Source organism: Pempheris klunzingeri, chromosome 9 (genome assembly GCF_042242105.1).
Source record: "Pempheris klunzingeri isolate RE-2024b chromosome 9, fPemKlu1.hap1, whole genome shotgun sequence".
NCBI classification, from domain to species: domain Eukaryota; kingdom Metazoa; phylum Chordata; class Actinopteri; order Acropomatiformes; family Pempheridae; genus Pempheris; species Pempheris klunzingeri.
The window spans coordinates 2,379,524-2,404,597 of record NC_092020.1 but is presented as its reverse complement, the minus strand read 5'-3'; the positions used below and the strand labels follow the sequence as shown (position 1 = coordinate 2,404,597).

Below are 25,074 nucleotides of genomic sequence, written 5' to 3'. Positions count from 1 at the left end.
GCTCGTTTTATTATTCTTCTGCAAATAATCCGCCAAAGATTGTCCACTTTTTACTGTTTGAGAACAAACCTCAGTGCTGCCAGATCTCTCCACAGTCAGACCCAGTGAAGGAGTCAGTTCCTTTGCTCATGAGAAAAAAATCACAGATGTATTTTTGCTTGGACTTGGAGAAGCGATGGAAGTACGATGTCTGACGAGCTTAACTTTTTAGATAAAACCTTTATAATCGGTATTAAGACCTTTAAGAGTCGTAATACCCATCAGAAAATGTACCAGAATAAACTTTGGGTTACAAAAAAGTTGCAAACACAACTTTGTTTCATTTACCAATAAATGTAAAATAAGTGTTTTGTTACTTTCTGGGACACTTTACTGATGAGGGTCTGCAAAGTGTCTTATGAGATAAAAACGTTCCTTTTCAAACATATAAGCCACGCTATTAAATGATTAATACTTTCGGCTCCCCTCTGCGTGAGCACAATAACAAGGTCGTGATTGAGTTACAATGCACAATAGGAGAAAAAAAGTCGAGCTTTGTCTAATTGTTCCTTGACAGGGTCAGAGGACACTGTGCGATTGGCTGCTGCCTCCCGAGGCTGCAGGGCAGGGCTGTCAGATGTGTCGGAGCAGGGAGGCCTTATAAATTGCTGGCGCGGTGCAAAACGACTCCAGAGACGAGGGGCACCAGCCACAAGTCTTGTGTGTGTGACCTTTCCCTGCCGTGCACGACCACAGGCCTTTACAGTGATGACTGCGAAAGTAGAGCTCTCAGGCTGGCCAGACTACCCAGAGGACTTCACCCTGCCGCAGCAGCGCAGCGTGGCCCACATCAGCTCCAAGGCTTGGATCTCCTCTGCTTCTCTCCATGCGTTCTCCAGGAGGGACGCGCACGGAGCTGCCGACTCGGGCCTCTCACTGGACAAACTAACCAACATTAGTAAACTACCTGACAGCGTGTCCGCCACGGGGAGCACAGAGACGGACTCTGACAAGGCATCAGAGGGAGGCAAGGCGAGCCACTTTGGGCCCCAGAAGCACAGGCGCGTCGCAGCCAACGCCAGAGAGAGGAGAAGGATGCACGGCCTCAACAAAGCGTTTGACGAGCTGAGGAGCGTGATCCCCTCCCTGGAGAACGAGAGGAAGCTGTCCAAGTATGACACCCTCCAAATGGCGCAGATTTACATTACTGAGCTGTCGGAGCTCCTGGCCGGTGTGGTTCACCCGGAGTGCAGGAGTCCGCGCCCGGGCTCAGCGGACAAGAGCTCCATGAGGGGTCTGATTCACTCTCTCAGGCCTGGAGCCACTGCGCAGTCCCCGAACCCACTGACCGGAGAACAGCGGGACTCCTCCGCCTCCGTCGGCCACCTTATAATACTTGGATCTACATCTGACTTCGGGTCAAATAAATCAGCCTCCTCCAACAGCAGCGATGGAGAATCATCGCACCTCAGTGACATGGAGGAGAGTCACGCTGGGAGACAGTGACAGAAAACAGAAAACCAGTGACTTCTCCCTGTTTACACTGCAGTGTCTGTTCTTCTAGGGGAAACCAGGAGAACCAAATATAGAGATGTTGATCATGTGAGATAGTCCTACAGGTTCTCCTGTCAGTTTGATTAGCTTAGGTGTTGCACTGCCAAACGGAAAAAACAGGTAAAACTCAAAAACGCCTTGTGAGATGTTTTTTTTTTTTTTACTTCCTAAGGCCATGGTGAACTCCCACAGGCCTTTTTAATGCACTTTATGGCTTGAACCATCACTAAAGACATTTCCAGTGTCATTAGTGACATTTGTCTAAATTAAAAACAATTATTTTGATATTTATGTATAGCTTTGGGGTATTTTATGACGATTGTTTTACTATAATAAAGATATACTTACGACACAAGTGTGCATTTAAGTTGATTTTGTGTATTTCATTTTTGTTTGTCATGTGCTGAGTAAGTTACACTTCAAAAACACAAACTTGGATTCTTAATATTTCAATATTGCTACACAACAGCTGATACATGTGCTGCATACTCTGTATGATCTCTGTATGATTTAAAGCCCTGCTTTAAAGTTTTACATACTAGTGTGAAAGTATCAGCATGAAAATATACTTAAAGTACCAAAAGTGAAAGTATGTAGAATGAATCATCTCAGAATAATGATATATATTATAATATATATTGTAATATTGGATTCTAGTTATTGATGCATGTGTAAGCATCACTAATGTTACAGCTGGTAGGGTTGGGACTAATTTTAACTTTACACACTACATCATACATCATACATCAGACATCATACAATATGATCTTAGTTGATCATATTTGTATTGATAATCTGACTTTGCAGAGTTGCTGTTAAGATAAGTACAAGAAGTATAATATCTACCTCTGGGATGTAGTTCAGTATAAGTACAGTAACAAATTTCAATACTCATACTTTCTCTCAAATGCTTTAAAATTGCAAATAAGTACAGTACTTTAATGCATTTTGTTGCTTTCCACCACAGCAGGTTAACATACAAACATCTGTAAGCCAAGTCCTGAAGCCTAATGTTCCCAGCGGAGGGGATTTCAGAGACATTAAGAAACTAATTATGCTTTATGACAGTTTATCATGGTTAAAACTGCTCCTTCTAGTCTGTCTGTTAACTAATAGCCTACTGAGAAAATGTGGGGCTGCCCGATCCGGAGGGAAGAGGTGGCTGGAACTTTGCCAGGTCCTTGGAAATGATTTCTGCCAGCCTGTGTTTAAAACTGCCAGGGGCCTCTGTGGGGGTAACATGGGCAGAGGAGCCGTTGGCCTCCTCCATCTCTTTCACGTCGTCCACTGCCTGTGCATGTGCAATGTACCCTGGCAGGATGCAGTTATTGGCAGGGGGCTGACGCTGGAATCGGGACTTGGGCATGTTGCAGGGAGAGGGCGGAGGAACAGGCGGAGGGATGGATGGCAAGAAGGGCTGCATCTGGGGATTTAAGGGAAAATGAACTTTTTTCACATCTGAATAGACGCACTCTGAATCGTCTGTCTCAGCTGTGAACCGATCTTTTCTGGTCATGGGAGGCGTGGCTCTGCTTAGGTTGTAATAAATGGTTTCATCCATGACACTATCCAGGTGTAAAGCATCCAGAGAATGACAGCGTCCACTCTCATCCTCACTCTCCTCTCCCACAGCCTCCTTGCTGTTAGAGAGGTATGGTTTCACTAGAGATGGCTGCGTCACATTTGGTACAGAGACATTAATAGTAGAGTAGTGGTCGGCAGACTCGTCCTCTGGGTCAGCAGAAACATCTGCAGGGTTGTAGATGGGGGGAGCAGACGGCTGGTTGGTCGTGGTTGGGAGCATAACAGGAGACTGATCGGATAAGGATCTTCTGTGGGCGCTGAGTGGCTGGAAGGAGGACTTACTCTCCACAGAGCACTGCTTTAATATAGCCTGGAAGATCTGGGGACCCCACTTGGACAGGAAGACGAACACTCCTTCTCCTGACTCACAGCGACGGCCTGCTTCAATGCTGAATCCACCCTGCAATCACACCCATTAATAACCAACCATAACTGTTTTGAGAAACATGCTCATTTGTGTTCTTGCTTGTGAGTTTGATGAGATGATCAATACCGCTCTCGCACATGAGATGGGTATCCATCTTCTCATCTATCTCTGGCCAAGAAAGCCATTAAACCTGCTTTCCAAAATGTCCAACTATTCCTTTAAAGACATGTGAATGATCTGAGCTGAATCATAGCCATGGTGATGCAGTATGGATAAATCTTTGTGCTTTACCTCAACCTGTCCAAATTTGCGTAGGAGCCTGTACGGCCAGCGACAGATGATGTGACCAGTGCTGATGGCTAGCAGTATCATAGCCTCTTGTTCAGGGGAGACCAGATAGTCACCAGCCAACTGGCACCTCCTGGATGCCTCCGTGCTCTGGACAGTCACTTGGTACTGGTTTGGCGGAAGGGTAAGACCTAAATATGAGAAGACGGGAAAGTATTTGCCACTTAAAACATCACAGCACGCTGAGTTTAGTGCAGCACCACTGCACACGGAAAGCAAGTTTTCCATATGTGGTCTGAGCAGAAATACGCCGGCGCTGCCTAAACGTACAACAAATACATTCTCATACAGAAACGGGCTGATTTGCATTCTGCTAATCTCTCCATGTGACCAGGCTGCCTCGATTTTTCAGGAGAAGTGTAATCCATTAGGAAATAAAAAGAAATAAATTTGTGTAAGCCACAGCTTGCTGACGCTAATACATTCTGGCGTTCATGTTTGAATAAATTAGTGACTGTAGCGTCTGCTCACACATATTCAAGTTTTCTGCTGATGTCTTGAATTTATGATGCTATAACATCTAAAGCTCACTGCTTGCTTTACTCGCACAAGCTTATTAAAAGATAATTCCACTTTCTCACAACTTGGGTCTAATTTGTGCAGTTATTTCTATTAGTTATGACAACTTTGTACTTTACAGGTTAATTGCCAATATGGGAACGCTGCAGCTCGACTAAAACTGGTAAAAAAAAACAAAAAAAACACTGTTAGTCAGACAATGGTGAAAAAGCTAATAGTTTGTCCAGATTAAATGGTTATTTGGAGGTAAAACCAAACGTGAGAGCACCAGTAATAACATGACAATATCCTACCCCATTTCTGACCCCCTCACCCTCAGAATTATGTATCTGTCCTTTAGCAATGGCACCTTCCCAAATATATTAAGTTAACCACCTGGTAACTGTTTCTGATGAGAACCACTTCAGCTGACACTCACTTAACTGAAATTATTTTTGCTTGTTGACTGAAGATTGGCGAGAATTACCAGTTATCCAAGATGAGTAAAGGTCATTGTCCTCCATGGTCAGGCTATTTCCTCCCTCGAAACCCCCTTTGTCTGATTCTCCAGGATCCTTCTGTAAACACGGTGGCATGGTAAACATTATACGGAGCGAACTCCACCCTCTTATCAGTTTTATGACTTCAAAGAGGTAAGATGCAAGAAAGAGCAGAGCTTATGCAAGCAGGAGAATTAGAGAAGTGAAGTGACAGAAAGTTCCAGATACTGTATTAACTTCCCCATTGTGCTATCTATATAGTGATCGTAGATAAGGTTTATCAACACTTTTTCCAAATGACAATACTGCTCCTGATATAAAAAGAGAAAGGTCAAATGGAGAGATGTGTGATACCTGGAAGGCTAGAAGGCAGAGGGCACTCAGCCAGTCCTGGCTTGTTGTGGAGGCCAGCGTGTAGGTGCACTGAGTGGTGTTTAAGTAGAAGGCTGTGCACCCAGTCGGGCAAGACTCCTTAGGAGCAGGGGTCACGCTGAGGCAGTCACTTAGACGGACCACTTTCCTGTCTGGCATTTTCTGCCGACCGATCCTCCACTGGTCAGTAGGAGAGCTGTTGTCAAATACAGTATAAAACTCCAACCTCCCAACCCCTGTGGAGCTGGGTTTAAAAAGCGTAATCCATATTTTCCGCCATGTTTTCTGTAGTAGAAGATGGGAGGAGATGGAAGAAGTTAATAAATGGGTTCTCTGGCACAGTCAGTCAGTGACTTAGATCTTATGTTATTATGTTGACCAGCAGACCTGGCCTCTTTTTTCTATTGTCATGCAGACGACACACCACTCTACAGTTCTGCTCCACATGGCGATATGAGACCTACTGACTTTGAGACTTTTAAAAATTGATGATTGGATGGCTTGAACTTGTGGTTATTAGAGAAGACACCCAGTTCATATCTTACTGCCCATTCTACACTTTTTTACAAGGTTTATTATAATAACATAAATATTCTGGATACAGAGCTAATTTCAAGATGCTTTTCATTGCTTTTCATTCATTCATCAGTTGTGCTGCATCGAGTGTATTCACCCCGTCACTCTAGAATGAGAGCATTTGATTTGTATTCAAAACAGAATCGTGTCCGCATTGACCTGAACACGGCGACCACGTGTCATTTCTTCACTCTTAAATAGGTGTAGAGAATGATTACATGTAAGTAAAAGCAGCACGTAAAGTAATAACCCTAAACGTGTATTCAAACGGTGTAGTTGCTGCTTACTTGCTTGTAGCCAACCCCACTGAACATCTGAATATTGCAAAAGCAAGAGGGTGTAGAAAGCTTACGCCACAGGAGGTCTTGACGGCAGTTTCTTAAATTCAGCAAAATCATTTTCATTCTATTCCATGTAGAGTGCATGCGTGATAGAAATTGTGAAATTTAGTTTGAGTAAGGAGTAAAATCTTTTTCATTTACTCCAGATATTTGCATGTTTTTACTAAACGCTCACAGGGTTTGGCTGTGCACTCTGCATTGTTTACTAAAGCTTGATATTCTGTCTTTGCATGCAGTGACTTCAGATCTAATATCCTCCACATCAACAATTAGAACATTTGTGAAAAACATTTGTTAGCCTTTGCCTAATTCAATTAAGCAGTTCAGAAAAGTAAAACGCTGTCCTGGAAAATGAGCCACATTATTCACTTTTTCACAAGTATGCTGAATTTGTCAATTTGTGAATAAAACTTACTTTTCCAAACTTGACCCCCTGAAGGTAGAGCGTCCCTTCTTTGAAGATGACCTCCATGCTTGTAAGCTTTCTCTGTAAATGTTTCACTCTAGTACAACAGTTGTTCTGTGTGGTCAAGATGTAACAGCCCAAGAGGATAAAAATGGCTTTTCTATTACACTACAACAATAGTTTCCTCTACGTCACAGCAGCTCTCATTCTGACCGTACCCGTGTGCGTCTAATGGGTAAAAGTTAAGATCTCTCTGATCTCTCTGACTCTTGCAAAAGCAAGGACACATATGATGTGTCTTGCTGTTTTCTTGAGTCAAACTTCCCTTTGCATTAATCTGCTTGTTTTAGCAACTTCCTCAGTATACAAAACTGGTACCGCACCTTTTTATTTTTTCCAGGAAGAGCATAAAAGCATAAAAGATAACAGATATAGCAGTTTTATTTACAATTAGAGTATAAAATGTATGTTACAAAGTCTACACATCCAGAACAAGTAGGACATGTTTTGAACAAATAAGGTAAAAAAAAAAAAAACTGAGCAACTTGCAAACTATGTTCTGTGATGATAAAAATACACTTCCTTTGCTCAGTGACACGACACTAACTGTACACTTCCCTCAGAAATGTTTCTCACTTCCTTTCCCTCTGGTGAAAAACTCTTAAAAGTCCATTGAGCTATGAGCCAGGTAGTCTTTCCGCCCAATATTGGTGACCTGCTTGGTCTGCATGGCCTCCAACTTGGGACAGTCTGTAATACGATGACCCAGACCACCACAAAATGTACAGCCCCTCTCTCCTGTGAAAACACAACAATCACAGCATGTTGAAATGAGAAAGGGTTTGCATTTATAAAGAAAATGCAAAAGGTCTAGAAACAGAGATCTGAAAATAGATCTGAAATAGATTTGGTGTGCTCGACTCACCTCCGATGTCCAGCATGGTCTCGTCTCCTGTCTGGAGCACCTGGAGGACTGGAGGAACCTTCTGCTTGGCTTCAACTAGCAGGGCTTTGAGGTCCATCAGTACAGACTCATCTAAGAGGAAAAACATACACTTAACCTTAGTTTATAGTCATCAATTAAGCTCACTGAATTCACTATAATGCAGTGCAAATTGTCTGGAAAATCATTACTTGCACACAGAATGAATTTGGTGTATGTCTTGATGGGTATTTTTCCTTACCACAGCCTTTATTGATGAACGTAGTGGCGATACCAGTCTTGCCTGATCGACCAGTTCTTCCAATTCTATGGACTGAAACAGAACAATTAATCATTAGTTATTGTAACAATTTTAAGAAAGCCAGGCCACATGCATATATATATATATCCTCTTACCATAGTTTTCTATCTCCTCAGGCATGTCATAATTCACTACATGCTGTATAGCTGGGAAATCCAGACCCTTGGAGGCAACGTCTGTGGCAACTAGGACATCTTTCTTTCCTTCTTTAAACGCCTCTATGGCTTTTGTTCTTTCCTCCTGATCTAAAAAAAAAAACAAACAACCCATATTGCGTGAACAAAACAGTATTTTGCAAGGCTAAAAAATGAAAATAGAACATATGCAATGCCTCCTATACCTTGGAAATGTTAAGCAAACTTTGAGAAAGAAATTGTGACATTTGCAAGCAGGATGGCACCTGGTGGCAGTGATGAGCAACTACAAGAATGCTGAAGAGTTCTCTGAACTTGATGCCGACATTTCTCCAAATACAGTAATCCTTTGCAGGGGCTGTTGCTATTGTCTTGCTTATGTATTTCAATGATTAGAAAGTATACCTTTTCCTCCATGGATGGCCACCGCCTCTACTCCTTTTAGCAGCAGATACTCATGAATGGCGTCTACATCGGCCTTCTTCTCAGCAAATATCAGCACCTGTCAATATGAAAGGACAATATTCTGTTACATCAACTTGTTTGACTCAGATTTTTGGTATAAATCAGTGGAGGTACTGACGGGAGGCGGTGTTTTCTGGAGACACTCTAGCAGGTACACCATCTTTGCCTCCTCTTTGACGTATTCCACTTCCTACACACACACAAAGTATTTATTTAGTCCACACAGTTTTTATATCATTGGGTTTGTAAATGGAATACAATGAATTTCCTTAAGACAAAATACCTTTCAGTGATAAATTAACATACCTGGATGACATCCAAGCTGGCAGCACCGGCCCTGCCCACGTTGATCGTGATGGGTTTGACCAGCGCACTCTTAGCAAAGTTTTGAATCTTTTTGGGCATGGTGGCGCTGAAAAGCAGCGTTTGCCTTTGTCCCTAGATTTAAAATAACACATTGGAGTTTTCATTTTAACCATAGCAGACGGAATATGTAAAAACAGGAGGAAATCTAAAGCAGCGATTATACATTGCGGTCATTTGGAAGGCCTCACCTTGAAATAGGAGAAGATGGTTCTGATGTCTTCCTCAAAGCCCATGTCAATCATCCTATCAGCCTCATCCAGGGCCAAGTAGCGGCAGATGTCCAGACTCACCATCTTCTTCTGAAGCAGGTCCATCAGTCTGCCGGGGGTAGCGACCATCATGTGGACGCCACTATAATCAAGACGAGATTCATAGAAAAATTAACTCAAGAAACTATTTCCTGTGTGTATTTTAAAGAACAGTGTTATTAGCGCCTTGTTCTGAGATGCTCATAAATGTTTTGTACTATGCATGCTGTCAGTGGCGCATTATGTCAGTTTGGCCTATTTTATTCCCCTCTGGGTGATTTAATGTAGCTTAAGCATGCTATTTTTTGCTTCACACTGAAATTCTGGATAAGACACACAAATCTTCTCTTTTACTTACTGTTTTACTACCTCCATCTGCTCCTTGACAGACATTCCTCCAATGCAGAGGGCTGTGCGCAGCTGAGGAGCTCCCTCCTCCTCCAGCAGCTTGCAGTAGTACTCGATGATGCCGTGAGTCTGCCTCGCCAACTCTCGCTGAAGTGGAGGGTATTAAAATCGGATATGCTTAGTTGCAGAAAAAGCAGGGTTACTAGCAATAAAACGCCATCTGTCTAATGTGTAAATAGTAAGAAATGCTGCGGAATTATTTGAGCCTTTGATGGTCACTCAGAGTTTTGAAAGAGTTTGGAAGTTTTGGAGTGTGTGTAAATCAAATAAAATTTAAATGCGGTCTGGCGCTAACAAAAGTTTTGTCTTCAAAAACACGCTGATGAACGCGACAGAAAACTCTGATTTAGGACGACGTTTGACCACAGATCAGTCTTCATACAATATTTTCAAGCTGTGTCATTAGTGAAATGAAGTTGTCCTGTCTTACCGAGGGACAGATGATGAGTCCATACGGCCCCTCTCTCTTAAAGAAAGGCAGCCTTTTCTCCTGCTCCAGGGAAAACATGATGATGGGCAGAGTGAAGACCAACGTCTTTCCAGAACCAGTGAAGGCGATGCCAATCATGTCTCGACCTGAGAGACTTAAGACAAACACAGTCAATTCACAATTTTTCCTGGTTTACATTAAATGAACATACATCAGATATTATATACTGTTTGCATTGTAGACATCAGTTTACTGCACTTACACTGTAGGAATTCCTTGAATCTGAATGGGTGTGGGATGGACGATTCCCTTCTTTTTCAAACCTTTTAGAATTGCTGCAAAAACAATGAACAGATTTATTGCAAGTTGTTAATCATGTAGGACCACTGAAGGCCTCGTGCAGAAAGGCAATGTGTTTTTCCACGTGTGGGAGTGTTTTGGAGCGTGTTGTAACCTGGTGGTAACTTCATCTCCCTAAAGCTCTTGATTGGAGGAGGGACGCCGTCTCCATCCACCAGGATGTGAAACTTCTTCCTGACGCGCTCATGTCGGGTGCCGGGCATATTCAGGATGTAGCGTGGTGCCTTCCAGCTATAAAAAAAACAAAACATCAAGGTTCAATGTAAAGTAAACAAACTCAACAAACAGTGTTTTCTTTACAGAATTCACAGAAGATGAACTTACCTTGTTTTTATGGGATCATCATATATGATACCTTTGGCCATTTCCTTCACAGACATCAGAGCTGGTAGAGAAGAGTTGAAAGTCCCCAGAAGTGAACATGTAGCACTGTTTTCCAAAGTAAATCTGATAATATTTCAACATTTATTCACAGGAACATGACAGCATAATAATTTTACCTCTGCCTTCTGCAACGCTCTCAAGAATCTTCTCTTCCTCTTTCAGCTGCTTCTCTTTGGCGGACTCCTTACGGGCTGCGGATGAAAGAACATATAACAGGTTAGATGTCACAGAACCAATGTGGTTATGGTTAAGGAGCAGGATAATCATAATATGTTAATAATAGTGTGAAAAGATTTCAACAGGTAACAATCATAAACCGGATTGGACGGTGTCTGAACTGGATACCTTCTGCTTTTTCCTTGAGGTGCTGATGCTGATCAAGAAGACTGATATTGGAGCGTGGACCAAGACCCTCTTCCTCATCCCTCTGCTCCTCCCCGCTGTCCTTCTGCTCCTCGTCCACCGCCTTTCCTCGCAGGCGTAACATCTTCTGTAGCTGTGACGTACACATTTTTCAAAAATGCATTAAATTTGAATGTGTGACAGCTGGATGTGATGTTGACACATTCATAAAATGAAAATACAATTGTATTTCTTAAAAACTGTACAACCTTTACAGTTCGGTTAGGCTCCTCTAGTAGAATCTATGTTAAACTGGCCATGTACCCCTAACTAAGGATGCACCTGTCACACTTTTTTCTCCTGATACTAATTCCGATATCCTAATATCAGGGTATCTGTCAAAAGTGCTATTTCGTTCCAAACTTTAAAATCTGTAAGCTGTTAGGAACACTTTGTGTAAAGGTAACATAAGCATAAAGGATTGCTGTGATGCTAAAAACTGAATCTGGAGCTTGACATGGCTAAAAACACAGAATTTCACAATGATATTGCTGAAGAAACTGTATTTAATGTGGAACCATCACATCTGGCCAACACCCCTGATCCAATCAGTGAGCTCTTGGATGTGACTGGTGCATCCTTACTCTTTTCTAAAGTGTCAAACAGGGCAGTACGCAACAACTTACCATTTGCTGTTTTCTTATTTTGACTGGAACATACGGAACATAATCGTCATCCTCTGATCCTTCTGAGCCGGACCTTTCATCCTCTCCATGGGATCGCTGTACAAATGCATTAACATTATCAGTGGCGTTTCCTACAGAGAGGTTAGAGCTCTGCATTCAGCCAGAGTGAATACTTTATGGAAAACTTCACCATACAGTATGCAATACAGAAGAAAGTGGCTGCTCCAAAAACAGATTCTGATGCAATTATTATTTTCAGGACTTCAGATGTGCAGATCATACAAGCACTGGTCCTAGAGATGACCACAGTGTTATTTCAAACAGTGATATTTTCTGGATGAGATTGATGTGCATATTCCAGAGCTACATACTGGGCTGCAGCACAGGGATGCACATGTGCACAGTACAGATTCTGATACAGTTATATGTTCAGACAAACATCATTTGTATTTGATTTATATACATTTCTACAAAAGACTGCTGTCTGCTGTTTTGTCTTCCATGTGCTGGAAAATCTCGGTTTTCAAAAGAGCAGGTTATGCTCACGGTCTTTGAAATGCAATGGCGCCGTTTTCAGCTGCTCTGCCTTCAACTAATTATTCATTCAAGTACTGTAATATTTGACTTTAGTACAAATGCAGGTCGTTATATCTCGAGGTGTGCTGTAACTTTTGTGTTACTACAACCGTCGCATGTACTCGTTAACTATGTAGCACTACTATTGTAGCACAGCATTGTAGCTAGCTGACCGTAGAGATTTACCAAACACGGTTAATAGAACAATCTACATGAAACTCCTTTATGTACGTAATACAACGTTATTTGTTGGCATGTTCCAACGCTTTTAATTGCGAGTGGAAAACATAACGTAAGTAAACCAGACGGACACTAATGCTTGACAGGCTAGCTAACTTTAGCTAGCATTAGCTAGTGAAGCCTCGTCATAAAGTGAGCGGAAACACACGCTTAACTTACCTTTTTAGGTCGATTTTCGGTCTCCATTTTACTTATGAATACAGTAACGTTCTCTATGTGGCCGAGCAACGAGTTATTGACCAAATTACGAAGCAGACAATTTAATAAATACAGCTAATCCACATGTTTACACAACACAGGAAGCTTTGATGCTGTACGGATCGCTGTGAGGGTCAAACCTTATCGGGTGACGCTGCGTCCAAACAGCTCGAAGCGCCACAGACAGTCTGGTGTTGGAGGAGCAGGTCGTGCAAATGCTATGTCATGGACACCAAACCGTAAAGATAAACTGAGAAAGCAAACACCACACTTTATTTTTGTCAAAACGTTTTTGTTTTTAATCTTTCTGAACGAAAGATTTTTCACAGTATCAAAAGTGAATTTTAAAAAAAGAAAAACAAGCCAACATACACTTGGCTATTATTGATATAGTATAAATCTACATTCGAAACATTAAGATAATCTTCTCTAATTGAATATAACCTGGAAAGCATCAGAGATGTTATATGAAAACAAAATCTCAGCACAGATTCAAGAAAGAAATTATCCATGTCAATGAAATCCATCAGCTAAAACATGGTTACTGGTGTAAGGCCCTTGTCCCAAAGGTATTGACCCTTTAAGTATCAAGACTTGGACTTCAGATAGGCTAGCTGAGGTACAGGGTGCCACCAAGGTCACAGTACAGGGAAAAGAGTGGTATGGTGGAAAATATATCTCACACACACGCACACACACACACACACACGCACACACACACGAGCCCAAATCATCACTCGGTATGTACAAGCATTGAAATTAACTGTGTCAAACAATGTGTGATGTTTCCAACGTTAAAATGAACATTGCACACTGGTGTACCTGTCACTGCTGAGCTATACGGGTTAGAATAACAGTTAAAGAGTGAGAAAAACGTGGTAAAGGACTTTCTTCTACAGATGGCAGAGAGAGTATATTGGATATCACTATAAAAAAGAGTTATTTCTTCAAGATTAACACCCAGGGAGGACTGACATTGAAGCAACAGACACATTTAACTTTGCCCAATACAGGACTGGTGGACAGTATTGAGATTTTTCTGCTCCACACATCATGCTTGGGGATGTATTTGCATGGGGAACTAACTGCAGTTATTTCTTTTAAAGCACTGTGAGCCAAGTGTCAAACATAGCAAATTGATATATTCCCATAAGGTTCTTTTAGCTTTGTTGGCGTGCTGACAAACATTCATGTTCAGAATTTCATGATTTCATACAAAAAGATAACAGTGTAGCAGGTAGGTCTTCAAGTGTTTGTCATTTCATTTTCTGTCACTAATGACTAAATCGTTTGATGATCACGATTAAGTATTGAGGAAAGTGTCCCAATTAAAAACCACAAACAGCCACCAAATGCACTGCAGTCTGCTTGCGAGTCAAATCGATGCAATTGTTGCTGCTGCTCCCTGCAGAAGAGCGGGATGTTTTTTTTTTTATTTTTATAGAACTGGGTCAAAATGTTGTCTTGTTGTCAGTTGTATAGTATAAGACAAATGGTGCCTAGGGTCTACTAGGACTGCTGTAGTGGGCAGAAAAACTAGCAATGCAGAATGAACTGGATGACGAGCACCAAATTTAACTGATTGGAATTCAGAAGTTTAACAACGTTAAAATGTCTCAGATTTGTGATAAAAACATTTATTTCATGTAAGGTAATTGTTTACATACTACATAAGTAAGCACATGGATGCAGTGGATTCAACAGACTTCCATTTCCATTTTTGCATCTCTCATTTAGTGAACATTGCAATAATAGCAAAGGGTAGAGTTGGCCTTGAGAATGATCCCTGGCTTGTCAGCCACAAGTTATGTTTCAGTCTTCTGCATGGAGAGTATGATTGTGAACCAGGGTCCCTTGGCTTAGTAAGGAAGAGAAAAAAACAGGGAATGAGAGAAGGCCTCTGGCCAAATCGGGCTCTACTGAAAGAGTTTGTGGTGTGAAGTTTTTTTCTGGCACTCATCCAAGTTATTGAGCTGCATTGGAAGGAACCTTTTTGAGGCTGAAGTTGGACCAATTTACTGCTACCTTCTGGCGTGTTTGTTTTGCAGAATCAAGGCAAAACCTAGAGGGACCAAAGAGGAGGAGGAGAGGAGGAGGAAAACATAATGCCCGGTTAATATTAAGTAAAACGGTTTAGCTAATGTTTTGTTTTTAGGAAAAAAAACAACAACAACAAAGCATCAGTATCCAGGTATCAGTATTCTGCCATGGTTGAGCTACCTTTTGAAGTATTCCACTTCCCGATCAATCTCATCCATTTCTGTCGGATCCACGTCTTTAGGGAGAAATACATCATCTGAGGAACGACAATAAAGATCAAGCATTAGCTCAAAACCATTAAAAAGTAAGAAACAATTCAAATTTCAGTGCATTCGGTGTTAAAGATTGTGGTTATGGTACCGATAGCACTGCTGGATTTTTCACCCTTGTTCTTGTTCTTCTTATTTTTCCCCTTGGATTGCTGCTGTTGCTGCCCATTTGCTGAAATGCTGGGGTGAGCTTTGCTTTCTGATTCCTGCTCAGGCCGACCACCTCGTGTATCTGTGTCACCTTTCCCCCTGTGTGCATTCGAGAGGCCACCATTTGCTCCGTTTGTTGGATGTTTGGACGATCTGCTTTCCTCAGCTTTCTTAGGCCCATTTCTCTGGTTGTCTGCAAAGTGCTGGGGCTGTTTGTTCCCAGCTTTAGAGCCGTTACAGGCAATTTCTTTAGACTCATTGGTTTTCTGTGTGTCATTCCCAGAGGCAGCTTTGGTTGGTCTGTTGGTATTTTGCTCCGACACAGATTGCTCTTGTTTTTGCAGCTGCTTTTTATTCTTCTTTGACTTTGCACCATTGTTCCCAACTGTTGTGTTCTTGGGATCAGGTGCATCCTCCTTCAACTTAGCTGTAGCTTGGGCCGGCACCTGTGGTGAAGTGTCAGATCCAGTGGAAGTGCATCGTTCTGGGGACCGAACCCTTATGAGCTTTGACAGACTGGGAGTAGTGTGCAACCGCTGGATGTCCTTGGACCCAGCGGTGACCCCTGATGCCGTACTGGTTGTGGTATTAGGGGATGAGACAGTGGTTGTGTCCTCCCATCCATTAACCAGGTCCAGGTGACTCTTAAAGGTTCCCAGCGACAGAGGTGCCAGGTCAAGGTCTATCTGCTGCAGGTCAGAGGAACCATTGAGATGGGACAGTAAATGGTTACCCTCCAACGTGGCTGCCTTCTTTGGGAAGTCATTGACATCCAAATTGAGGTCGTACATGCTAAATGAGGCCCGGATTGAGTCTTTGATGGTGTTTTTAATCTCTTCCAGCCGACTGGTGAGGAAACTGTTGACGCGCTCAAGTTCCAGCTGAGGCCAGTCGAGCAACCGACTGGCTTCTGAACCATCAGGCAGCAGGTCGTCGACAGACTCAGATGGATTGGAGTGGGGGTCACTGCCTGCAGGACCCATGTTGCCCTGCTGAGCTTTTTCCTGAAACAGAAATGGTACAGGCTTGAGCGAGTGAACAAGTGCACACACAAAATCTTATTGAGATAATACATTAATAGGGCTGTGTATCGAACCTCAATACTCATGTGGGATTTCCCAAAATGCATCTGTAGCCCTGAGTATCAGAACTACAAAAATGTCTGATCAGATTTGTCATCCTGTCAGCGTATTTGATTAGTTAGTTCCTGGTTGAATTTGCTTATGATTTTCAAGAAATCAAACCCTTTTTTGATAATTATGTTCAACGTTTTTTAAGCCCACCATTCCCACACTGAATTCAAATTGCCTACCTTTGCACGAGGGGAAATGGAAATGAAACATTCATGTGATTCAGTGTGATCATTTATATTTCCCTGATATCAGCCCCACTGTTCACTCATGTTTACTTATGCACTGTTTATGTTCTTCTGCTGCTTGGACAGAAATGATGTGGATTATACCTTGAAATCTAAATTTTGCCAATTTAGACAAAGGTCTTGTAAAAGTGATGGTGTTCAGGCAACATTCACCATTACAGATATGTTCTTCATTTGTTAAAAGGAAAGAAGGGTTTAATTAAAAAAAAAAATTAGAAATGAAATTAGAATAAAAGAAAAAACTAAATATTGAAAACACATGGTTTCTAAAGTTCCCACACCTTTTTCTTTTGTTTGTGCCGCGCCCTTTTGGCAGCTTTCGCACTGTTGACAGGTTTGGGCTCAGAACTGTTGATGAAATCTAGCAGCTCATCTACGTCCCGGTTGTCAATGGCACCAGCCACCGTCAGTTCTGAATCCTGACGCTGAGGCAGCTCCTCTTTACGCCGGGTGAGACGTGAGCGGAGCTTCTCTCGGATCTCAGCGTAGTTACGGCTTGTTGGTGCAGCTGGAGGCTGTGACCAAAATATATGTTACATTACATCTTTTTCATGATGTCAGCTTTTTATAAATGTTTTACTCTTAACTCTTAATTACTGAACAAAAAGTTTCAAAGTACCGCATTGTGTCCAAAAAATTCGCAGTAGCAGCAGTCGCAGTACTTCCCGTCCTTCTGGTTGGTCGAAGAGGAAGCACAGGAGCTCCTCTCAGAGCTGCTGTCTTCATCCTCCCCCTCCTCAAGCTCAGACGAAGGGTGGCACAACGTCCCATTAGTCATTTTGTGCCCCTTACATGCCTGGTCCCTACAAAAAAGAAAAATCTGACATTAATCCTCACAGAGCATTTGCATTTTGAATCAACCCAGCTACAGAAGTGGTTTCTCAATTTCACTTACTTGACAAAAGCAATGTAAAGTTTGGTGCTACTAACCTACAGGCCCCGGCTGTCAGATGGCCGACATTTGAAGTTGCCACTGTTCCCGCGTTGTGTCCGTTACAAGGGTGGTTACAGCCCATGACAGACGTGCCCAGTTTGTTGTGCTGCGTGTTTACGGCAGGAATGTGGGAGTTTTTACATGGGCTGGGCTTATGGACAGATGTTGGGCTGTCTGGACCGGGAGAATTGAGTTTGGCTGTTGGGCCATGGAGGTTTGGTACCAGCGGGGAGAAGGGAGCGTGGGCTGCCACACCAGGGCCAGACGAGGAGGTTACATGACCGTGCTGCCCAAAGCTCGGCTTTGGCGGCAGCAGGGAGGAATGCTGGGAAGACAGGCCAGTGGGACTGTTGGGGGGTACCGACAAGTCTGTGTGTTGATGGTGGTCACTGGGGTGGAAGGCTTCACCTGGACAACGCAAAACATGAATAAAAATGACCTGTAGATACTGAATCGCCCCTTCACATAGTACATCAATCAATTTGGGTTCTGGTCTAACTTATTTCATGGGATTTTGTTATTACCTGAATAAGTCTACAGAGACACTACTAGGCCAATTACCATTAATCTAATTACCACTAATGTCTTCAATTGGTCCACTTTTCTATAGATTAACGATGTTTACTTTGAAGTTGAGCTCAGACTAAAATATGAAGACTGGACTGACAGTTTTATTTATTTCATATAACCCTACATAAAACACTTCTTTGTGCATTATAATGAATTTGGTTTAAATTGTGCTGTTTATTACATTAAAGTCCACTACTTAAAGCTAGAGGAGGCAGTTCTCTGGAGAAGATTTTTTAAAAAGCCAGAATTTGAAAAATACAGCCCTCCTCCTGCAGCTCTCCCCTCTCTGCCCTAAGCTCCTCCCAACCTTGTGGGCCTGTAAAACCCTTTGAGATTGTATACTGTGATTCCAGGCTCTAACGTTAGCTAGTTAAATAAACATGAACTGGAATTAGCCGCAGCCTTTGGCCACAGACAGCAGAAGGCTAAACTATCAGCTTTCTATTTTTAGCAGCTTCATCGTGAAGATCTCTAAAATGCCATATTTAACTTGAGTTTTATCGCGTTTATTGTCAGCCTCTATTTTTCTTTATTATCTTTATTTATCTTAATTTTTGATAAGTCCGTCTTCCTTTATTTGGGTGGTTTTTGCAGTGTAGACGGTTGTTGCCAATGCTGCGCCTGTAATTGGCCAAACTTTCCCATCACAGGCTATATTTTCTAAAGCCTGACCACAGAGCCAAGAGGAAGTGCAAAGGTCCCATTTCTCTCAGACCACTTGAATTTGAACACACTGAAAGGTTTTTATTTAATATTTGCCCATTTGCATCAAAAATATATGGCCTATCCCAGCTTTAATAGAATATATAAATAAAGATTACTGAAAACTAATTTGGACATAAGTGAGTACACCAAACTTAATGAAATTTGTCAGATACATATTTAATTCAACATTTTCTATCTCAACTCCTTATATATTCCTAAATCAATAACAGATTTGAAGCATTCAGTTTGATAAACTTATTCTGTTTCAAATGGAGAACATGCTATTGAATCCTAAGAGTCAAAGAAAACATTACCTGGTGGCGTTGGTCGACGGCACATGGTCTTGAAGTGCTTGGGAGTGGTCTTACAGAGGTCTGCTGAGGTAGACAGGGGGTTCCCAGCAGGAGATCCGCTGGAATTCTGGGATGACGGGTGACTGTAGGGACAGACCTTGGTCCCCGACGTTTTAGCAGATTTCCCAGGCGCTTCATGCAGTCCTCTTTTCTCGTGACAAGCTGCTGTTATACCTGGAAATGTAAAAAAAAAAAAATGTTTGATGAATTTGAAGGGGAACTGATGTTAGATTTAAGACAACAGGACAGTTGTCCCACTAAAGGGAACTACTTTTGATTAGAGCCACACGTTGCCTGACGTTTGTCAAAACCCAAGGCTTGGTTAAGCAACAGAGCTACACAAAGTAATTATCATTTCACTTGTTGGTATGTTAAAAACGTCTAAAATGTCCACATCACAAACTCATGCTAATGTCATGAGAACTGTGATCAAAATCCTGGACTCCAGTTTCCTTGACAATTTCCAGATGCTGTGATTGTGATGATTCAACAAAACATTTCTGGTCTGGAGTTTATGTTCTGTAAAAATAACTCTGTTGTATGGAGGCACTTTGAGGCATGTTTCACTGTCCAGTGGTGATAACTTCTCACTGCTGTAACAAAGAAACCAGCATTGCCTAAAGTAGTAAAACAAGACATTCTCATTTGTTGTGAAAAAAGTGACTGTATCTCTGGCTGGGAATAGCCCATGGCTGTCAGTAGAAGTTGATACAAGTCACAGCAACTTAATGCCCACTTTGGGAATTTACAATGGTATGTAATGAAGTTCAATCAGTAGGTCAGTTCCTTTCCAATTAAGTATATTTGTTTGATATACTTACTGTTGAGAAAAATAACAGCTCACCGACAAAACTTCCTGAGTTAATTAAAGTAAAATGTGCTATTTCTAAAGTATGCTCATGCATACTGCACAGCTGCTATCGCTGAGCCCACGTGCCATCATCTGTGACAACTTTCATTTACTCTAGTTTATTGAGCAAATGAAAGTGACGCGATTTGGCATCCTGACCCACTTGAGTGTTTGCTAAACAAGAAGCACAACCACAGTTACACACCAGGTGATGAGAGCCAAGAAACAGGAAGAAAACAGACGAAAACAAAAATCATAGCTGTCTGACATGCCGCGCTTCCCGTAACAACAGGTGTCCAACAAAAGCCAGCAAACATGTGTCAGTTTCACATTTAGTTCTCCTCTTATGACACATCTTCCTGCTATCTCTGTAATGTGTATGTATTAGATAGGTGCACTGCCTAGTTACAGCTAGGCAGTGCACCTGAGTTACTTCATAATACAGTCCTGCTAAATCACTGAACAATCAAAGGAGTAATCAATCATTTTATCTGTTAACTGTGATGTGTAAAAATGTTAAATCATGATTCATTTAGAATTTAACATGCTATGATTTGATTACAAAACAATTCTTGATTCAATTTTTTTATTTCCTCCATTTTCTTTGAGTGTGACAACAATCCTAACTAAATAACTGATATGTCCAATCGTGAAAAGTCAGGAATTTGCCTCCATTTGAATTTAGTATAGATGTTTCAGCAGTGTGTCACCATTGCAGCATGTATTTTGGCTCAAACATGTGCATATTTGGGCAAAATCCCAAGCTTTCAATGATGCACGAACAGGTGCAGAACGTAGTGATAAAATATGCAACAAACTGTGACACGTTTCATCCTTTCTAAAGCTTTCTTTAGAAAGTACGTGGAAGTTTTAGCAACTTGTAATGTCTACTATGATTCTGCTTGTTAGTTGCATTTCATAAAACTTTATCTTTACATGACACAACTTGTATACTGCATGTATACTCTATTTTCCCTTTTACTTAACACTGAACAACAATTGTTGTGCTGCAGCATTTTCATCAATACTGATACTGACACACTCGATTACACATAGAACACTTCCTTCTATGCAAAATGGTTCTCCACTGACAAACTAAATTAAAGGAAACAGTATATAATGTTTTTCCACCATCTGAGAGGCAGTTTTGACAACAAGCTAACCATAAAACAGTACTCCAACTCTCTGACTACTACTGAGCTCTAAGGACCTCAGACAGTAGAGCACCGCAAGCTTTCACAAGATGCCTCTTTGGTCCTCGAGACTAATACCTGAACAAAGCAGCCAAAAATGTATCACATATTTATTGCTAAGGAAGTAAGCAGGCAAGCCATCCCAAGAGCTCCAATTCTGACCAAATTTATTTGTTTCCCAAGACTGAAACACAGCCTGAAATCTAGGTTTGTAATGTTTTCAGCTGTTACTCTCATTAAATGTTGTCTGGAGCTGTCTTTTACCCTGTGACGACAGACCTTGTTGTGAGTGTGAGGACGTGTTGTGGTTGCAGTGTTCCCCTCCGTTGGTGTGGGCAGAGTTCCAGAGACCTGACAGTTTGTGGGCTGACAGGAAGGAACTCGGGTCCCAATCCACAGTACTTTGCTCCGGGTAACCGTTCCCGCAGGTCTGGGACTTACAGGAGGAAGAGTGTGACAATGGTACCTGAATACAAACAACAAAACCCAACAGGTTAATCACAATGCTGTCCATACAGGGTCACATTTTGGCACCAGTGCCACCAAGTAACTACCAATAATAACATAAAGGGAGACGAGCAAAAACATCATAAAACTGATTTATCAATCTTAAGTAAACAAAAAAGAAACAACTCACACAAAAACCCCAAATATTAAAATAAACTGCAGATGACTGTTCGGCAATCTTTACTTCTTTAAGCCAAATATCAACATAACATCTTGAAGACTATGTTCACCTGCAGTCGAGCTGAAGTATGATTACACAGCAAGTCTTCAAAATTTGCATTTCATGTAAAGTATTTATGTAAACACAGCCAAGAAAGCAAAGGTAATAGGTGCTGCTGTCACAGAGACACAAATACAGAATAAGTTCTTTCTGATGAGACAAAAAATAGACTAATTTAAACTTACTGAATCTAACGTGAAATTTAGACAAATATGTTTAGTGAGTAAGCTCATGCAAATGCTACGCCAAGTGTGAAGGGTAAAGATTTAGACCACCTCAATTGAAAGAAACAAAAAAAGTCAACTAAAAAGTTGTAAAAAAAAAAAAGAAGTTGAGAAAAGGTTGCAGACATATGACCCAAATCAGTCCCTTTTTATTTACCGGCGTTGGCTGCTCCTGGGTGCTCCGCCTCTCCTCTTCTTCCACACTCTTGCAGCAGCTCTGACAGATCCACAGAGGCACCTCTCCCAGCAGGGACTGAGACAGCGAGGGCACCGCATCAGCAAGCTTACGCCCTGGCGCCTCCCGCAATAAGGCCTGGGAGAGCGCAGGCACGGCATCAGCCAGCTTAGTCCCATGGCCCGCAGGCAGTCCGTTTACGGAGCTTGCTCCCCAGTCCTTAAATTCACGGTGGCACAAGAGGCAGCAGGTGTGCATTGGCTATGTAGGGAATGAGAGGATAAAGAGGTCAACTATTAACCTGTGATTACCAGTCAGACTGTGATCTGTGACAAATTACTTTGCTAAAGTCTAGAAAATAAGAGGGATCAAACAGGCTGGGTCAAATGTCACTCAGAATAATGTCTACAATATCTGACAATGCCAGCAATAAAACATTATTTTAATACTAATAATTACATGTGTTTATACACACTAGGTTGCAACTCAAGTTGAAAACAAAGAATGAACAGCTCTTTCAAACAGTGTCAACAAAAACTGGACAATACAATCACCACAAAGGTAGGTGTATTAACAGGCAGGTAGACTGTGTTTCTATTATTTCAATGTAATAAACACACTGTCATAGATAGATAGATAGATAGATAGATAGATAGATAGATAGATAGATAGATAGGATGTCTCCCAGTAGTAGCATCTTTTTATCATAGATTATATAAAATATACTTAAAGAAATATGCAGATTATTCAGAATTACTGAAGCACAACACAGTTCTGCAAAACAAGTTGTTTTTTTTCCTACTCCGTTACGACATGTTACTAGACGGGCATCTTACTAAACACGTGGTACAACGTGTAATAACTCCATGGTAGCAGCAGTCGGTGGGGCATGTTTGAGGCTCAGGGGTCAGATGCAGGGGCAACAGGCTGCTGAGGAGACAGTGGTCACTCTGACTTAAGATAGCTAACGTCAAAGCTGGTAGCCCCGCTGTGGCTAACGTTGAGCATCACTAACTGCATGCACTGGAAACTTCTGACATTAACACTCGCTCCTGTCACACTCCGGCAGAGGAGTGTTACAGCACAACAGATAACTACCACGCTAGAGAGGAATAAACAACTCCAGCCATGTCTCAGAGTTAGTCAGCTATCACATTTCTGAGCCCGTTTTTCTCTTTTAGCTAAAAAGCTAATTAGCTGTTAGCTGGCTAGCCTCTGCTGCCCGAGTGGTTCCTGTGAATGGGTTCAGGAGTATAGGCAGCACAGCACGCTTGCAGCACGCTAGCTGGGGATGATAGCACAGCTAGCGTGCTGGCTAAGGTTAGCTGAGCGGATGAGGAGTTGCAAACGCTGGAAATGGGACGACCTGTCCGAGGCACAATGTCACCTGTCCGGCAGAGGAGATGGGCTGCAATGCTAGCCCCCCCCCCCACCTCCGCCCCAAAGCCGCCTGTTGGGGGGCGATTCTGCTCGCTAAGTTTAGCATATTATTTATTTAATTACACATCAAACGACGTGAGAGCTCTGCATCCACCACAGCTACATAAAGATTTAAACAGCTTTCAGCCAGCTGCTGCATATAAGTTCACCTTTGCAGGATCTAGCGCCATAAAATAAAGGAACACCAGAGGATGCTTGGATTAGCAGGGAGGTGCTAGCTCAGAGGCTAGCTAGCCTATTTTAAAAGCAGCGATTGGCTCGCTGCTAGCTAACCTACCTGGTTCGCCCTGGTAGTGGCCAGCCTATCCAGCCCAGCATCTCCGCCGCCACCGCCAGCTGCATCGCCGGGAGAGACTGGGCTCTTCGGTGCGGTCTGCTGTCCAGGCACAAGCTCCTTCTGGGCGACTCCTTGCTGCTTGCTTTTCTTCCTTGCCATTGCGACTTTGTTTATAAAACGCTTTGGCCAAGTTTGCACCAGTTTCGATGATTTTGAGAGCACACTTTCGTTTCTTCTCGGACCTCAAAATGTTCTCTATCTCCTCCAGTCAAGACAACAGTCAATATGGCGGAGGACTGGCACACTCAGGAGTTCAAAGGTTAAAGATACTGTGGGCAACGAGGCTTCACTCGCGCTACGGAGAGCTGAGCTGAAACCCGATACAGACAGTGAAGCCGCACGCCGCCATATTTAGTGAGGGCAAACCTCTCCTCCCACTTTTTCTGTGTATGAAAAGACAATTACACAGGTCCTCTTTCTTACTCTGCCTATTTATCCGATTGTTTCAGTGTTTGGACATATTTATTTATGTTATTTATTTATTTATATTATGTTCTCTAAATACATGAGTCTGTAACATGCTTTCTGTACAGCGACTATGATGTAAAAAGAGCTATTGTTATGGCAAGAAAATGATGGATGTAAGCTTAAGTTGAGGTAAACATGTATGTTTTTTTGTTTTTTTTCTGACATCGGTAGTTGGCTAAGAGATAAAACACAAGTGTAATAAATAATAACACATACAGTATGAGACAATGACATTTGGAACAACTAGCCCACAGACAAACACCAAAAGTCTAGATTTAGGTTTTCATTAAATAGGGGCAGATATGAGAGATGATATACATGTATAATGTTAACTAACATAAGAAATGTTTGAAAAATAAAGGTGCTGTGGGACGTAGGGAGGGGAGGGCACGACGATGACGTTTTACGTTGTCTGGTGGGGCGTTCGGAAATTTGACAATCACAGTCTAAGTGCACCATAAGGGTGTTTATGACATTATGTTTATTGAAAACTATAATTCCTGTTTCTAATTATAAAAATTCTAAAAGTATACTCTATATTTTATATCACTATCATACTTTTTTTTTTTTTTTTACACAAAATTAGACCACTGCCATGTGCATCCAAACCAGCTAAACTGTATGTGTAATAGTCACGCTTGAACAAATGTTTTGC

At 41.9% G+C, this 25,074-nt stretch overlaps 4 protein-coding genes across 5 annotated transcripts; 1 reads left to right on the top strand and 3 right to left on the bottom strand.

Annotated features, from left to right (window-relative positions):
* The first annotated feature begins 684 nt into the window (after positions 1 to 684).
* Positions 685 to 1,530, top strand: atoh1b (atonal bHLH transcription factor 1b). The gene has a single exon (XM_070837227.1). The coding sequence runs from the start codon at positions 748 to 750 to the stop codon at positions 1,483 to 1,485; it is 738 nt and encodes a 245-aa protein (XP_070693328.1). The 5' UTR covers positions 685 to 747; the 3' UTR covers positions 1,486 to 1,530.
* A 470-nt stretch (positions 1,531 to 2,000) lies between these two features.
* dok3 (docking protein 3) lies at positions 2,001 to 6,659 on the bottom strand. The gene is made up of 5 exons (XM_070837091.1): positions 6,535 to 6,659; positions 5,185 to 5,487; positions 4,818 to 4,908; positions 3,776 to 3,963; positions 2,001 to 3,517 (listed from the first exon to the last, which is right to left on the bottom strand). Exons 1-5 carry the CDS (start codon positions 6,589 to 6,591, stop codon positions 2,651 to 2,653), a joined length of 1,506 nt encoding a protein of 501 aa, XP_070693192.1. The 5' UTR covers positions 6,592 to 6,659; the 3' UTR covers positions 2,001 to 2,650.
* A 289-nt stretch (positions 6,660 to 6,948) lies between these two features.
* ddx41 (DEAD (Asp-Glu-Ala-Asp) box polypeptide 41) lies at positions 6,949 to 12,720 on the bottom strand. Its single transcript, XM_070836576.1, has 17 exons — positions 12,568 to 12,720; positions 11,593 to 11,688; positions 10,910 to 11,060; positions 10,681 to 10,755; positions 10,505 to 10,565; positions 10,275 to 10,411; positions 10,083 to 10,155; positions 9,821 to 9,974; positions 9,341 to 9,477; positions 8,923 to 9,085; positions 8,675 to 8,806; positions 8,487 to 8,558; positions 8,309 to 8,405; positions 7,865 to 8,014; positions 7,710 to 7,781; positions 7,451 to 7,561; positions 6,949 to 7,323 (listed from the first exon to the last, which is right to left on the bottom strand). Exons 1-17 carry the CDS (start codon positions 12,592 to 12,594, stop codon positions 7,187 to 7,189), a joined length of 1,845 nt encoding a protein of 614 aa, XP_070692677.1. The 5' UTR covers positions 12,595 to 12,720; the 3' UTR covers positions 6,949 to 7,186.
* Positions 12,721 to 13,019: 299 nt separating this feature from the next.
* fam193b (family with sequence similarity 193 member B) lies at positions 13,020 to 24,153 on the bottom strand. Of its 2 annotated transcripts, none has more exons than XM_070837125.1 (10): positions 23,892 to 24,153; positions 22,157 to 22,435; positions 21,328 to 21,514; positions 18,967 to 19,179; positions 17,374 to 17,785; positions 17,063 to 17,246; positions 16,725 to 16,958; positions 15,007 to 16,069; positions 14,827 to 14,902; positions 13,020 to 14,668 (listed from the first exon to the last, which is right to left on the bottom strand). In XM_070837125.1, exons 1-10 carry the CDS (start codon positions 24,048 to 24,050, stop codon positions 14,572 to 14,574), a joined length of 2,904 nt encoding a protein of 967 aa, XP_070693226.1. In that variant the 5' UTR covers positions 24,051 to 24,153; the 3' UTR covers positions 13,020 to 14,571. The 2 variants fall into 2 exon arrangements, with proteins under 2 accessions (XP_070693226.1, XP_070693227.1); XM_070837126.1 differs by having other exon boundaries at positions 15,031 to 16,069.
* Positions 24,154 to 25,074: the final 921 nt, after the last annotated feature.

Bases quoted from the DNA above. Each gene is read 5' to 3' on its own strand.
- atoh1b (XM_070837227.1), top strand. From the start codon at position 748: ATGACTGCGAAAGTAGAGCTCTCAGGCTGGCCAGACTACCCAGAGGAC.
- dok3 (XM_070837091.1), bottom strand. From the start codon at position 6,591: ATGGAGGTCATCTTCAAAGAAGGGACGCTCTACCTTCAGGGGGTCAAG. The intron at 4,909-5,184 runs GTATCACACATC...CCGTGTTTACAG, and splicing joins TCTGCCTTCTAGCCTTCCAG to AAGGATCCTGGAGAATCAGA. The intron at 3,518-3,775 runs GTAAAGCACAAA...GTGTGATTGCAG, and splicing joins GCAAATTTGGACAGGTTGAG to GGTGGATTCAGCATTGAAGC.
- ddx41 (XM_070836576.1), bottom strand. From the start codon at position 12,594: ATGGAGACCGAAAATCGACCTAAAAAG. The intron at 10,412-10,504 runs GTAAGTTCATCT...TTTTTTTTATAG, and splicing joins GATGATCCCATAAAAACAAG to CTGGAAGGCACCACGCTACA. The intron at 8,015-8,308 runs GTATACTTTCTA...TTTTTTTTTTAG, and splicing joins GGCCATCCATGGAGGAAAAG to ATCAGGAGGAAAGAACAAAA.
- fam193b (XM_070837125.1), bottom strand. From the start codon at position 24,050: ATGGCAAGGAAGAAAAGCAAGCAGCAAGGAGTCGCCCAGAAGGAGCTT. The intron at 22,436-23,891 runs GTAGGTTAGCTA...TTCCCTACATAG, and splicing joins CCACTACCAGGGCGAACCAG to CCAATGCACACCTGCTGCCT. The intron at 16,959-17,062 runs GTACTTTGAAAC...TTTTGGTCACAG, and splicing joins AATTTTTTGGACACAATGCG to CCTCCAGCTGCACCAACAAG.